We start from the raw sequence: 16948 nt of genomic DNA, 5'->3' as shown, positions 1-16948 counted from the left end.
GTTACATACTTGTTTTTCGTTAATTTTTTGTACATAAATTTGTTCGTTTATTTTCTCGTTTGAATACTGTTTTACAATGTCATTTCTGTGCCTTTTATTGCTGACTATATGCGGTATTAACTTTGCTCATGGTTAAAAGCTGTATATGACCTATAGTTGCTAGTGTTTGTGTCATCTGGTCTCTTGTGGAGAGTGTTCTCATTGGCACTCATGCCACATTAGGTGGAGGGTTGGGATCCCGCTAACATGTTTAACCCCGCCTTATTTCATATGTACGTGCCTATCTTGTTTTTCGTTTATTTTTTGTACATAAATTAGACCGTTTGTTTTCTCGTTTGAATTGTTTTACATTGTCATGTCGGTGTCTTTAATAGCTGACTTTGCGGTATGAACCTTGCTCATTGTTGAAGACCGTGTGGTGACCTAGGCTACATTGTATAGTTGTTAATTTCTGTGTCAATTAGTCTCTTGTGGAGAGTTTTCATTGGCACTCATGCGCCAGCTTCTTTTATATATAGTTTATAAGTTTTGAAGTATTTGTTTGAGGCAAACTAATTTAAAAAGTTAGGAGAGCGAAACGGGACGGACGGACTAGGGTAACACTTTATGCCCCTAAATTATGGCGTCTACACAGAAGTACTGACTATTGTGCTGGTGATACACATCCCACTAGCACAGCCATTAACACATGTACACATAATTTTATTATAAAAATATTCAATCTTAATTTTGATTTCTTTATTTTTGGCCGAATGAGTATATGCATGCCCTTCACAATGACTGAATGAGTATCAAATTTGACAAATTTATTGTACGTTATTATATTTTATAACTTATTTTCCAACTAATTAAAGCTTACCAACTTTTTGATCATCACTTTCCTTTATATCTCTTTTAACATTCTGTTTTGAACAAAAATATTTGTTACATATACTTCACACATGTGCATTTCTTTCAACTCTGACATTATTACAAAGCCATTAAATAAAATTCAGTCGAACTTGAAAATAAATGTGCAATCAAATATATATGCAAGTCGTCAACTGGTCAAGTGGCTAGATGATCATATCGTTAGTCATATAAACGACATGTCATAATTGTGTGGTTTTAAAACTTCTATAGACATATTTACGTAAATAAGGGATGAGTAAAGGAAAAAAATGAAAACAGAACGACTGAATTAAATAAAAGGATGTTCAATGTACTGTATACTTCGGTTTATTTTAAAAATCTATACGATGCTTTATTTTTATCTAGTTTCCTTATCAAAATAATTAAAATGAGAAGATAAATACCTTACAGCTTCCATTACCGTCGATGCTAAAATGTTTAATGTTATAAAACAATTTTAGCGTCTTTGACCTACTTTACCTTTTTATTCTGAGACTTGCGGTTATCTTCTGTTATGTTCAACGGGAACATCAGAATGATCTAGAATAGAACCCAGATGGAACCAAGAAGTTGGGTTGCCTTAACCAAACAACCCGGATGTTGAACCAGTTACCATGGTTCCGAACCAAAGAACCAAGGTTCAGAACCAAAAAACCCAAATGAAACCAAGGTTTAGAACCAGAGTGCCCGGATATAACCTAATTGCATTCGGAATTCTCATGACTTTTTATACCTTCAACGTATTTTCCAAATCATTTATTTATTTAGTATATAATATATATAATTACAGATACCAACTAAACTTTAAAAATATTATTCTTTCGCGTCGTACCCAACACGAAAGTTATCAAAATATCTATAGAAATTTGGTTTATCAGAAATCTACAAACTGTGTAAGTTATAATTCAATAATGTTTAGTTTGCCTTCTAGCCAGCAGATGATAATATAAAACGACCATTCAAAAAGTCTCGTTTCTCTAACATTTGATAATGTATAGAATATTTTGGCAATATGTATATTAACGAAATGAACCTGTTATTGGAGCTACAATTAATCCAGCAAAAACTTACTTTCGAACAATACGATATTAGAAAAACCACGGATTTATATGGAAAGAAAAAACAAAATGTATTCATCTCACCAAAAAACATTATATGTACAAACGACGGTGATTTACAACATTGTATGATAAACAAAATTAACACTTAAAGACAAATGCACTATCAAATTTTGAAAATGTTTCAACTAGAGATTTATCGCATAAATAATTCTACTATATAAACTTTAAATTAAGCACACACAATATAAATAATAAATACGTGAAGTTATGTAATGTACAGATCATGACCAGGAAAATGCATTAATGAAGGAAAACTTAAAAAAAAAACAAACTTCAAAACAAATTTTGCTATTAAACACAATAAATTATTCATAAAATGAAAAGTGGTGTACTGAACACATATATTGATATATGAATATGACTGCCTATGAGAGAGACAAATCTACACAAGAGACAAAATTACTCAGAAATTAACAACTATAGGTCACCGTACGGACTCCAACAATGAGCTTATACCATACCACATACTATAGTCACCTAAAATAGGCCCAAACATGACGAATGTATTTTTAACAAGTCAAACGGGAAAAACAAACGGCGTAATTTATTTACAAAATCTCCCGAGAATAAACGAAAAACAAATATATGTTACAAGTTTGTTTTGATAATTTCCATGGATTGAACAATACAAAGTTTACTTAATTATTATACTTTATTTCAAAATCAATACAGCTTCTAGGATACATACACATAATTTTGATAATTTATATGCACTAATATAAGATTGTTATAAGCTCGTCAAAATTTTTACGGGACGTATTATGGTATACAAATGTCCGGCGTTCGTCTGTACGTATGTCTGTCTGTCCGGCGTCCACATGTCGCACAGTAACTTGAGAACTGCTTATCCAGATTTCACGAAACTTAACATAGTTGTTTGTTATGATGGTCAAACGATCTGTAATTTTTTTTGGTAAAAATAGGATTTAAACTTTTTGAGTTACGGGACTTTATAACTAAAACAGGGGTGTGATTTTTTCACATGTCGCGCCGTAAAATTTTATTTTAGAGTTATTGAGTTTTTGTAAAAAAAAAAAGGGGGGAGGGGCTTTCACATGTCGCACCGTATCTCAAAAACAATTTATGATTATTGCTTAAAAATTTACACACTCTTAATGTGTTGACCCCTCCGAAAAAAATATTTGAATTAAGTTTTTTTATCCTTTATTGATTTTTGATGTCGTCCCTTAGTTATATTAATTTAAAGATCTGTATACTTTTTGGTGATGATTCAAAATTTTATTTTAGAGTTATTGAGTTTGAGTTTTTTGTAAAAAAAAGGGGGAGGGGGTTTCACATGTCGCGCCGTATCTCAAAAAAAAAAGGGGGAGGGGGTTTCACATGTCGGGCCGTATCTCAAAAACAATTTATGGTTATGGCTTAAAACTTTTGCAAACTTCTTACTTAAATTAATTTAAAGATCTGTATATTTTTTGGTGATGATAAAAAAAAATATTTCAGAGTTATTGAGTTTTTTGTAAAAAAAAAAGGGGGGGGGGGGTTCACATGTCGGGCCGTATCTCAAAAACAATTTATGGTTATGGCTTAAAACTTTTGCACACTTCTTACTTAAATTAATTTAAAGATCTGTATATTTTTTGGTGATGAAAAAAAAAAATATTTCAGAGTTATTGAGTTTTTTGTAAAAAAAAAAAAGGGGGGTTCACATGTCGCGCAGTATCTCAGAAACCTATTTATGATTTTCGCTTAAAACTTTACACACTTCTTAGTTATATTAATTCAAAATCTTATTTTAGAGTTATTGAGTTTTTTGTAAAAAAAGGGGAGGAGGTTTCACATGTCGCGCCGTATCTCAAAAACAATTTATGGTTATTGCTTAAAACTTTTGCACACTTCTTACTCATATTAATCTAAAGATCTGTGTATTTTTTGGTGATGATAAAAAAAATTATTTTAGAATTATTGAGTTTTTTGTAAAAAAAGGGGGGTTTTCACATGTCGCGCAGTATCTCAGAAACTATTTATGATTATTGCATAAAACTTCACACACAAGATGAAGGGTGTATCATGCGCTCGTGGCGCAGCTATTTATTTCCAATGGTTACATAATATATAAATATAAAGGTGTACACAGTACAGGGGTTACATAGATGTTGGTGTGTCAAAATATTAATTCGTAACCAATTAAATTGTCCAAACAAATGTCAAAATTACGCACAGGAGAAACGGTTGTTTTGATGGATGAGCATTAGAACAAAACTTATTTGTAATCCAATACTCTCCCCTACTATTACACGTCTACTATAGGAAATATGGAAGAGGCTTGGGAGATATTGTTTGGTGTATGCCTAACGTCCAGTAGCCAATATTTCTTATTTTGTCAACAATGTAGACCGTATTTAAAAGGACATACGATACAGTTTTGATCCCATATTGAAATTTTTCTCACAATTTGCATTTAGGCTATTTTTTTGACTGATTAAATCAAATATGTAATAAAAAATATACCTCCATGTGCTACTTTTTGAGTAAATTGAGGTGGAAAGATATATTTGCTAAAAATTCGGATTTGTGGACGTATTTTTCCATTCGATAGAAATATGATATGACTTCATCTTTATATGCCTGTACTTTTGCCTGGTAAACTATAGTATCACTTGCGACTTAAAAATCGGGCTGAATGGTTGAATACCGGAGGCCAGTGGGTGATCATTCACTCACACACCAAGTCCGAGTCGGATAACTTTTTTAAAATGCCAGTTCTTCTTGACTTTATGAAAACACTTCATTCCATCAAGTTCAGAATGCCATACAATAATTATAACATACTTTATATATTATTATATAGTACTAGAACACACCCGTATATCGCGGGTCCGTGACTGAATTAAAGTATATAACTATGCGCAAGCCTTATTTTAGTATTAGTATTGTCATCTGATAAAGTCATGCTTATTATAAGATACACAGTTTTCTCTGCTTTTCAAATCTTTCTGTTTGAACCCGTCGAACTGGAACTTATCAATTATTGATAATATTAATTATTTGGAAAACAAAAGGTCCTGGAATGGAGTATTTTTTAATCAATAGCATTGTCCTATATTAGTTATAAATATTGAATTCTTTGATTCACTGTTTTACGTCATGCCCGCTAACAAATTGAAAACTGTACCTATACGCGCCTTATTTTAGTATTCGTATTGTTATCTTAGAAAGTCTAACTGATTAAAATACTACAATAGGTAACAATTTGACAATTAAGTAGTGTCAACCCTGTGATTATGACCCGTGTAATACTATATTAGCATATTAATCCTGAATACACCGTTTGGTGGTGCGCCTGTCAGATGCGGAACGTACAGATAAGGTAATCAGTAACAGGTGAATATACTATTGGTATCGGTATCGGACTCGACCCGGAACTTCTTAATTATTGGCAATATTAATTACGTGGAAAACAAAAGGGCCTGGAATGGTGTAATTTTTAATCTACACCTTTGTACTATATTAGTTATATATAAAGTTGAATTTTTTTATTCGTCGTTTTTACGTGATGACGGCTGACAAATTGAACCTCGTAATTTTAGTATTATAGATATACCCGTTATGATCCCCAATTACACTGTTTAAATATGTTAAATTAAATGTATTTATCAAAGTTGTACAAAAGTCGAACATGTAAGAATGTTGTTGTTGTTTATAGTTAACACGTGTTTAGTTATTTATAGTAAGGTAAAAGTTTTTCAATGTGTGTTCAACATTGCCGCCAACATGTTACAGAGAGAAAGAAAGCATGCAGAACAAAGATTTTCAAAGTAGGGTTGATTCGACTCACCCCTGTTAAAACAAATTATTTGCTATGCAAGTCTAAAGCTTCTCATCGTTTCCTTCATACTTTGTGTACTAACAATCGACACCGAGTGCATTTGTTACAAAATATATATAACGTTCAATGATATTTGTGGACAGAGGGACCAAAAGTAAAATAGGAGCACGAATTGCATGAGTGTAAAAACTGTGAGTACTCTTTGCAAGATTCAGACAAAAGGATAGAACGACTTTTATAGCTACTCTCTGTTATCATTTGATTTTACCATGTATTTACGTGATTTGAACAATATTTGATGGTCGTTAATATTTAGCTCTAAATAAACGAAATTTCACTGATATAAATATTTTAATATAAATTAAATTGTAGCTTATCTATCCTTTTTCTTCTAAAAATAACACATACTTTTGACTGATTTTATATTTTTTTTTGGTAGCACTATAGATATACTTAAGGGCATACGATACTGTTTTGAACCTGTATTTACAAGTTGATGAAAATTTGCATATAGGCTATTTTTTACCTGATTAAATCAAATATGTCATAAAAAATATACCTTCATGTGCTACTTTTCGAGTAAAATGAGGTCGACATTTTGTATATTTGCTCAAAATTCAGATTTGTGTCCGTATTTTCTTTTTCGAAAGAACGACGTAACTTTTTTGCTAAACACAAATTGTTTTTTGTTAAATAATCGGTAATTTCTGTATTTTATAAGTATCATTGAAAATTATGCAATTTTTATTCCGAAATAAGTATACTTAAAGGGGCACTAGCTGTCAAATTCATGGTCACCGGTTTGACTCAAATTCTCATATTTGATTTATAACAATGTAAAACATTTATCCAAACTATCAAAAGTCTAAAATAAACAGTTTACAGAGCATGGGGTAGATAATATATAGGTTCGTTTCGTGTGTATTTTAGTCCAGACGCCATCTAATTAACTATCGATTTGACCTCAGATGACCATATAAACGATGTAAACATAAATAAAGATATGAATAGATTAAACCTACACGTGCGTTTGGATTTTTATAGGTCTGTTTGATTTTATTTTATAGATTAAAAATAGATGTTTCTCATTGTTTTTAACCGTATAAGATGTTTTTATGTGCATCGAATTAGTAATCAAATGATTTACGGTAGTTTCACTTCATTGTTGACATTCTTTTTCTTTAAATAACCAGTACACGTACAATGCATGCGTTGTCAATCTCTAGCTAGTAAACGTAAATAAAGATATGAATAGATTAAACCTACACGTGCGTTTGGATTTTTATAGGTCTGTTTGATTTTATTTTATAGATTAAAAATAGATGTTTCTCATTGTTTTTAACCGTATAAGATGTTTTTATGTGCATCGAATTAGTAATCAAATGATTTACGGTAGTTTCACTTCATTGTTGACATTCTTTTTCTTTAAATAACCAGTACACGTACAATGCATGCGTTGTCAGTCTCTAGCTAGGGGTTAAATTGAAGTTCACATGAATACGGATTTAAAGAGGTCAACTCATTCACTTGCAAGTGAATAACTAATTATCAATGTTTCTTAGCGTAATTTGACAAAATTGAACTTTTTTGGCTGCAAAAAGGGAATTGTTATTTCACTATTTCACTGTCATGATTGATTGAACAGAAAAAAATCAAACTTTAGATTTTTTATATATCTCGTAGCTAGTGCCCCTTTAAAGTCATATGAAACGAGTGAGTGGTGAAAAAATAATGGTATTCTCTATACTACAGACGACAGACACACAAATGACACCCTTTTCTGCCATTGACAGCACACCAACAACACATTCTTTGTACACATGGCAGTAAAAGAAATAAAACTCAAGCACAAATTCAAATTTGCCGACAGCCCGTCGTACGTGATGGACGCCAGATATAATTGTATAATACATCTATAATCGTGACATATAAATCAGTAATCAAATTGCATTTTATTTAATACCAATCATTTCATTATGTACAACCACAGCAAAATATTGTATACTGTGCGTTTAATAAAATTACCCCTCATTGATAGCCAAGGCCGACCAGGAAAAACCGTATTACGGAAACCTGTGCCCGAATCAATGCTCGAGCCTATCTCAGGATAATGACGTCGGACCGTCATTTTAAAAAACTGTTTTCGAAAATCAAGATTTTTGTTATAATGTACAACAGATAAATATCATCATTTAGAAAAATGTAGTTTACACGGTCAATACGACGGCTAGAAGTGAAGCTACCACAGAAAAAACACCTTATATATGACCACAACTCAGTCCTCTGATTGGATAGATTTTCTTCGGCCTACCGAAAATTGACGATTCCCATATCGAGAATACAACATTTTCCCGCTATACTGATCGAAACGCGGGAAAATACTAGTATTCTCTATACTACAGACGACAGACACACAAATGACACCCTTTTCTGCCATTGACAGCACACCAACAACACATTCTTTGTACACATGGCAGTAAAAGAAATAAAACTCAAACACAAATTCAAATTTGCCGACAGCCCGTCGTACGTGATAGAAAACCAAAGAAAGGGGTAATCTATAAATAGGCCGAAACAAATAAAAATTTTGCTGGCAAGAATCACTGAAACCTGCTAACCTAATGTACCTTAAAAACATTGTGTAAGGACAAGCAGATGAATTACCCTTGGAAATCAAGACTTCGGAACTTTGCCTATATTGGTCTGTTTTGCTTTTTTCGATACACAAAATTAAATGAGATTCGTGTACTTTTACATCACAAAAGCGTAACGAACTGATCTCATCATATCTAAGAAATCCTGAAAAACTCAAAATCATCATTGCCAAATCCCTTATAACAAGTAAATCTAAAGAATTTTTAAACATATTCAATTCAAAATATTTTATTGTTCAAATATCAAATGTACATTTAAACAAAGGGATTGGACAAAAGGCAGTGCCTATACAAATCCTTTCCCATACAAGATGGATTGAATAACATGCATGATAGTATATAATTTTCTGATAAGTTAATAGATCATACGTTGTTGCAGTGAGTCAGGGAGGCAGTTCCTCCACTTCTTGAAGTATTTTTTGTGTATACATATATAAATAACTATGTTAACAAAGTTAAAGCAAGACCTACTGAAGGTGCTGTCGAATTTTATACCAAAATAATAAGTGTTGGTTAGGAATCAAGTAGATCATAAAGTGATTTTTACTCAAATTCACAAGCTCACTGCAACAAAGTTGTTCTATTTATATGAATAAAAAGAATTGATTGGCCCTTTTTTGCAATACATAAATAATTTAGTGTACCATCTTATTACATGACTATTAATTTCTTGATTTTTGAAAATATAATTACTAATACAAAAAATAAAATAAAATATATATAAATTTATTTGCAAAAAGATGCTAAACACAATTAGTTGTTTTTTGTGTTAAAAGTTAGGTTTGTCTTTAATTAAGACTAAAGAGTGGTACACTGTGGTTATAGGCTGGATTCTAAACAGTATAATATCACATGAAATATTATAAAAATCTTCCAGTTTCATGAATATATTGTTGTACATATGTAAATATCTCTGTGTTTTCATCAATATTTAAGTCTGAGCAACCCTGTAGTAGGACATCAAGATTGACATTTTTAAAGTTACTTATTTTTCGAAAGAGCTCATATCTCTGATAAATGTAAAATGGACAAACATAAAAGAAATGAAAATTATCTTCTACTGGATCTCCACATGCACACATAGAGCTGTCCGACAAATGATCACAGAAGAGATGATCTTTTAGATCACTAGCCTCATTTCTTAATTGGCAGTGGATTATATTAACTTTACGTGAACCAGTGGAAAAGAAAACAGGACAAGGACTTATGTCCTCATTCAGTTTTCTTTTAAATCCTGTGAAACTTAAAATATTTTTAACTTCTCCATCAAGTGAATTCCACTTTTCAAGAGTATGTGGAATAAAACTGTTTTTATAGGCTGTGGTTCGACACTGAGGAGTTTTAAATTCCCTTTTTTTTCTCAGACCATACTGGTCATTAGTGTTTGTACATGACAAGATATCAGCAGCAATATAATTAGGAATATCTCCAGAAATAGTTTTATGAAGAAACAATAATTTGTTTTTCTGACGTCTATTCTGGAGGGAATCCCAACCTAATTCCTTATATAATTTCCATCTAGGAGTTCCCTTTCGAAGCCCAGTTACAATTCTGGCAGCAGCTTGTTGTACAGACTCAATTAGATCTGATTCTTCTTGTGTGCAGTTGTCCCAAATTATGTTCCCATATTCTAAAATAGGCCTTATAAATGCAATATAAAGTCTTTCAAGAGACTGTCTATCAATCTTATGTTTTAAATATCTCATAATATTAAGACGTTTACAAGCTTTTGAATAAATATCCTGTATGTGACTAGACCATTTGGCATTAGAAGATAAGGTTATACCAAGATGTTTATGTTCTGAGACATTTTCTAGAGGTGCATCATTCATGCATAGTGATGTGACATCAATATTTCTTTTTCTTGTAAAATACATAGATTTGGTTTTGTCTGCATTGAAGGTTACACCCCATTCCCCTGCCCATTGATCTAATGATTCTAGATCTTGACCCAAGGATTCAGCTGCTGATCTCTCATCATGTACAACACAATATAGACAAGTATCATCTGCAAACAGTTTTATTTTGTTTGTAACCGCATCTACTATGTCATTCACAAACAATAAAAACAGAAAAGGGCCCAAGATGGATCCTTGAGGGACTCCTGCCTTGACAGTATTCCAGTTAGAAAAAAACCCATTTACTCCAACCCTTTGTTGTCTATCAGAAAGATAACTTTTGAACCAGTTAAGCAAATTACCCTTTATTCCATATTTTCTTAACTTATATAGAAGTCCCATGTGCCATACACGATCAAATGCCTTTGACACATCACAAAAAATAAATCTGACATCTTTCCCTTTGTCAAGATTTTTTACAATCTCATCATATAATAAAAGTAACTGATTTATAGTAGAGTCCTTGTTTCGGAACCCGGACTGTTGATCAGTTAATATTGCATGATCATGTATATAATTATGTAAATACTTAAAAATAATTTTCTCCAATATTTTGCTAAAACAATTAGTAACCGAGATAGGTCTGTAGTTTGAAACATTGTCCTGATCTCCTTTACCCTTGTAGATAGCTGATACATTAGCCAATTTCCAATCACTGGGAACTGTTCCTGATTGTAAGCTTTTATTAAATATGAATGTTACAGGTGTAACCAGTGATGGGAAAATTGCCTTAAGAAATTTTGGAGGTAGCTTGTCAGGTCCAGCTGGTTTGTTAATATTTAAAATTTGGAAATGGTCAATTACATCCTGCTCTGTAATCACTATGTCAGACAGCTCATATGGTGCCAAAGGTGGGACATTAGGCAATTGAGTTTCTGTGTCAAATCTAGATATTGAGCAAAAATAATCATTTATGGCTGTTGCTTTCTCAATGGGGTGAATAAACATATCACAAAGTTCGATTAAAGTTTCCGGAGTAATTGGATCTTTCTTTTCTGTCTTTTTTGGTGCTACTCTTTTAGATGCTTCAAGAATTGATGTTACAAAAGTGTTTGATGTAGGATCGTTTAGACCATTTATCTCATGTGCCCATTTTATACCATACACTGCGTTCGAAATAGGGTGACAAGTAGAATTATTGTTCAATAAATGTGTTAAATACAATGCAACATGAACTGGCTGAGCTGGCAAAGATTTGTGTCCTTGTAAAGTAATGAAACGTTCCCATCGTTTGTAAGAATTAAAATATGATTTAACGGTATTGTCACTTTTAGAGTTTATCAACAGTTCACACATCTTCGGATAAAGCTCGTACATATAACTGCCAACTTCTATACCACTGTCCTGGACGGCCTCCTTCACTGTGTTGTCTAATGTAATCCCTGTTGAAATAAATAACGTCATAAGTATATTGAAAAATAAAATTCTATTCTTAAAGCAATCAATCTAAATTTGAAACACTGTTGTCCAAATACTCCGCACTGCCCTCTGCCTCTTTTAGTCAAATTTTCCCCTTGAAAAAACTTTCTGTCAACTATGAAATCCTTAAAATTTCCAAATCGATCCACCAACATAGGCCAAAATGGTGCCGATGTCCATTCCGGGATGACTAAAGTGCCATTGCATTTTTTCTATTCTAATCTTATTAATAACCTTTGGAATCAAACTTGGTGGTGGAACTATCCAATTATTATGTCCACCCCATACTAATGTAAACGAGTCTATCCCAGCAGTCCCGGGGCACCAACACTTTGAGTTAAAATGCTTGCACTTGGCATTGTAATCATGTGCGAACCTATCTATGTCATGTGGACCCCAAACGTGATTAAGATACAGAAAAATCTCATCTTGTATTTCCCAGTCATCAGAATCTGTTACCCTACTTAAAGTGTCTGCGTACTGGTTTGATTCTCTTGGTAACCAAACCAAGCTCAACTTAATTGCATTCTCTCTGCAAAATTCATCAACGAACAAAGCGTTCTTGTGCAAAACCATCTTCCTACTACCAATATTAAGTATATGTGTGATATTCAGATTATCTGTGAAAACTCTGATAGTCTTACCAGAGAGGATATTGACAAAATTTATCAATAATCTTTTTACAGCCTCGAGCTCTCTCCAGGTCGAACTTTCGGCCTGTTCCGCCATTGACCAACTACCAAACATTTCCAAAGGTTCGTCCTCTGAACCAGTGGTAACAAAACCACCGAAACCTGTACCAGATGCATCACTGAACACATAATAATCTTGTGGTACATTATAAGTCAATTGACTTAACCGAGATCCTATCTCGTTAAAGCTTTCAACTTTATGTTCCCAAAAAATGCACTCCTCGAATGCGTCCGTACTAACTAGTACTTTGGCGTTCCAACTTGCCCTTTGCAATATACATTGGTACAAATACCTTGTTCTTAAACGTGCCTGATCTCCTAATACAGGCTGCATTGATATGATCTGTCCTACAAGACTTGCAATAAATTTCACCCGGAAAAGCCTAATTCCGTAGTGAAATTGTATCCTGAAAACTTCCAAAATTCTTAAAAGCTTCTCTATTCTTTTTTCTGTAATTCTTATAACCCCTTCTATCATATCCCAATGAAAACCTAACCAGTCTAGACCTTGAATAGGAACCCAATTGCACTTCTCTGATGCAAGAACAAACCCAAATTTCTCCAAATCGGAATGGATTTTTTCACTCGCTAACATAGCCTCTTTCATGTTTTTGCCCCCGCCGAGACCATCGTCTAGATACATGACAATTTTTAGACCCGTACTTCTCCAAATATTTTATAATTTCCCTGACTACCTTTGTAAAAATATATCCGCTGGTTGACAACCCAAAAGGCAACACATTATACACATAATATTCATGCTCCCATTTAAAACCTAAATATGTAGTATCTGTTTCAAAAATGCTTATATGATGATATGCGCTTTTTAAATCGTAAGAAAATACAAAATCTCCTTGATCATATAATTGTCTAGCAGTTTTTGCATCTTCATATTTGTGTTTAAATTTAACTACATGTGGATTGATATGTCTTGCATCTAATACTAATCTGAGTTTTGAACCTCTATTATGAGCTACGGTTAGAGGATTAACTACATATGGCTTACGAGACACTTGAGTAATACATCCTTTTTCTAGCAATTTTTCAATCTCGCTCTTAACAAATTCGGGATTGTCTCTTGCTGATTTGTTATTTTGTAATTCAACCATGCATGGAATGGTGCTGAAAGGAATTTTATACCCGTTTGCTATAATATCTAATACAAAATCCGTGGCACCTATTCTCTTCCATTCGCTCAAGCTCTCTTTTAAATGACCTACACCTGTACCGTTATATTTTACTATAGTAGTAGTATGTGTATTGCTCATTGACTGGACATCACGTGATGTCTGTGTTATTGAATTAACATTCCTCATTGAATAGAGTTCACCCGATGCTAGATCTGTTTTTGGGTGAGTATACATTTCTACTTTATCAATTTTACATATAGTAGTATCAATACTTATCTTATGTTTTTGCTCAGCAGCAGACTTTGGACAATTTCTAATCCAGTGCCCGTACTCATTACAATAGAAACATCTACCGGGTCGTACATCAGACCTGGATCCACCACTAACGTTCACAGGGATCGAATTTGCTGTTTTTGCTGGGGCCTGTTGTGTGTATGGCACGCTCTTGCGGTCTGGGCGTCTTTTTAACTTTTCCTTTTTCAGCTTGCTTTCTGCTCTACTCTGCGCTTTATACATCTTCTTCTCGTCCTCGGAATCTTCAGCGAGTGGGTTGGTAACGTATTCTTCTACCACGCGCCAACCCGCGTCTGAAGAATCGGCAAGTTTGATAAGCTTTTGTCGAAAAAGTCCATACCTTCTGAAATTTTTCTTTTTGCACTGTTGATATTGGACTGCGTCAAGTTGTCCGTCTCAAATTCTGCATGTACTTCTCTGATTTTGGCGGTTACTTTCTGGTTATGTTTGTGTTGTTCTTCGTTCCCCCTCTTTCGGAATTTATAAATGTCGGTCAGTGATTCGTCCATCCTAGCTATTTGTGTGTCCGACAGCACTTTCTGGTTGTCCTGTATCCTTCTTTGGAACCCTTCTAAACGTGAATCCAGTAACGTCTTCATACTGTTCAACATCTGGTCCTGTGTGGATTGAACGGCATTCTGTACTTCTGTCTGGATAACTTGCTGTAATTCGGCGTCCATTAGTTTACACGGTCAATACGACGGCTAGAAGTGAAGCTACCACAGAAAAAACACCTTATATATGACCACAACTCAGTCCTCTGATTGGATAGATTTTCTTCGGCCTACCGAAAATTGACGATTCCCATATCGAGAATACAACATTTTCCCGCTATACTGATCGAAACGCGGGAAAATACTATTTATCAAATTCTTGAACCAATGCATGTATATATATCATAAACTTAGTCTTCTGTGCACGATTTTATCATTTTTTACGCAAAAATATGGTATAATCGTCATTTTTTTCTCATGTCTGTTATGAAGTAAAAATATGACAGCTCATTAATTGTCGTGTTTTGAAGCTGTAGTTACCGATTGTCACCTATAGTAAACAATCAACAAAGAAGCATGGATATTGAGAACGTGTATAACATTTTCAATCAGATAATAGTTTATTTTAGGGGCAGATCCATGCGTATTGCGATCACCGGGTTTTTACGAGATGGTCACGTTAAGGTCATTTTGAATACGAAAAATATGTCGAACGAAACACAACCAATACAAATGCCGGAGTGCACTTTACATTCAGCTGGTGTTATCAAGAAATTCTACTGTTGAATCCGTTCATCGTTTTGTGATGATTATCTATATAATTCGTTGATTCGTGACCCACGACTAAGCGAGTATATGATCATCACAAAAATTATTTCAAATAAACATTAACCGTTGCGTTTGTTTTTTTTCTGTATTGTAAATTCTGAACAGGTTTCTTCTATTCATAGAATAAGTTCACGATTTCTGTTTAATGACGTTACATCAAATGTCACCTTGAGGTACAGCCACCTATATTAGAGAATACGACGGTTTGGAAATATACTGAGAGACTCGGCTTTTGAGCTGGAGGTAGCACAGTAGTGTTTGCATTCCAGAATCTAGGTACTTAAGTAAATGTATCTGAACAGTGTTATTGGGAAAAATACGGTATCAACTGAACATAATTTCTCAAACTGATGTCGAAATTCAAAAAATATGAAATAATTTACATACAGGTGAAAATGAATTTTTGATATTTTTTTTAAAATTTTGTTTTCACTGCATGAAGAAGACCTAAACGCATTAGTAGCCTTAGGTTTTTAAAGATATAAAAAAAAAAAAAAAGTCATGATGCATTTTCTAATTCATTTCTGAATACTAATAGTATAATGAAAGCACTTCAGTTAACTGTGTATGTAGAATTTGTGGCAGTGTTAGAAAGAGGTGAAAAAGGCTATCATTATAGCTTATGGGCCAGGAAATACAACCGTGTTACCTAAATGGATTATTGAAAAAGTGGTTAATATTATAGTGACTGACAAAAAACATAGGATCAAGAAAACTAATGGATATAGAGTAAATAATCAGAAAAAAATCAATATAAACCCAAATATTGTAAACCTTGCATATGTTTATGCCTGTTCTTCAGTAATCATTTAAATAATTTCGTATTCGATTTCGTATTGCATATAAGATATGTTATATTGTAAAATTCCAATTCATATACAAAATACTATAAAAAGTGCCCGTTTAACGGGTACGTCAACATACCCGTTAATTATCGGGTTTAACGGAACACTTAACGCAGACGTTAACGGATGCGTTAATTAACGGAGGCTTCGTGAATACGAATTAAAATTAGCGGAAACTTAACGGAGATATTAACGGGTCCGTTAGCTAACGGATGCTTTGTGAATAAGCTCCCAGATGTCTATTCACATTGTCGTCAAGTTTCATCAATTTTGGAGCATTTTGAAATTTTTGAATTTTTTGCTATTTCCATGGTAACGAGAAGCATGACCTAAATTCCAATGACAGATGAGGCATTGACATATGCCATGATAAATATCCATAAAGTTTCAGAAGGTTTCATTTAAAATTCTAAAAGAAAATACAGCTTTTATGTGTTTTGGAATTTATAGGTATTGTTGGTACCTCGGGGCCCCACCACCAACATTTGCACAAAGTTTCAGTAGGTTGGCTCTTATAACGAAAGAGTTAGAATTTTGTTTTTCTTTTACATTTTTTTAGTTTCCATGGTAACCGCGGCCATCTTGCACATTCCAAAGTCAGGTGCACAACTTCACATGGTGGACAACATTATAGCATAGTTCTATCAAGATTTGGTCAAAATAGTTACAGGCTTCAACCAGTTGCAGGTTTATCAAATGGTAAAAGAAATACTGATTTCTGATTACTAGTATTAAGTCTGGTCACGCATTTTCTTTCACGATCAAAATAATACGTTGCCTGATCTTTCAGGATCAAGTTTGATGGACATTCAACAAATTCAAGGTTTTCATAAACAAATTAACGCTTTTAAGGGAGGAACGTACTTTAATTTTACTGTACTATCAGATACACCAA

The 16948-nt window shown here is 33.3% G+C and overlaps 1 protein-coding gene across 4 annotated transcripts in view; it reads left to right on the top strand.

The window, feature by feature from the left end:
* Positions 1–5960: 5960 nt before the first annotated feature.
* The window catches only part of LOC143046140 (putative chitinase 10), a 76013-nt gene continuing 65025 nt past the window's right edge, over positions 5961–16948 (top strand). For 3 of the 4 annotated variants that reach the window (XM_076219151.1, XM_076219152.1, XM_076219150.1), the window contains exon 1: positions 5961–5990. In XM_076219151.1, the coding sequence (XP_076075266.1) occupies positions 5976–5990 (15 nt within the window). In that variant the 5' untranslated portion in view covers positions 5961–5975. Of the gene's footprint in view, positions 5991–16733; positions 16753–16948 lie in introns of those variants that run through there. The other variant, XM_076219153.1, reaches the window with a different exon arrangement.

The sequence above is a fragment of the Mytilus galloprovincialis genome, chromosome 9 (genome assembly GCF_965363235.1).
Source record: "Mytilus galloprovincialis chromosome 9, xbMytGall1.hap1.1, whole genome shotgun sequence".
NCBI classification, from domain to species: Eukaryota; Metazoa; Mollusca; class Bivalvia; order Mytilida; family Mytilidae; genus Mytilus; species Mytilus galloprovincialis.
This window is presented reverse-complemented; position numbering and strand designations above follow the sequence as displayed.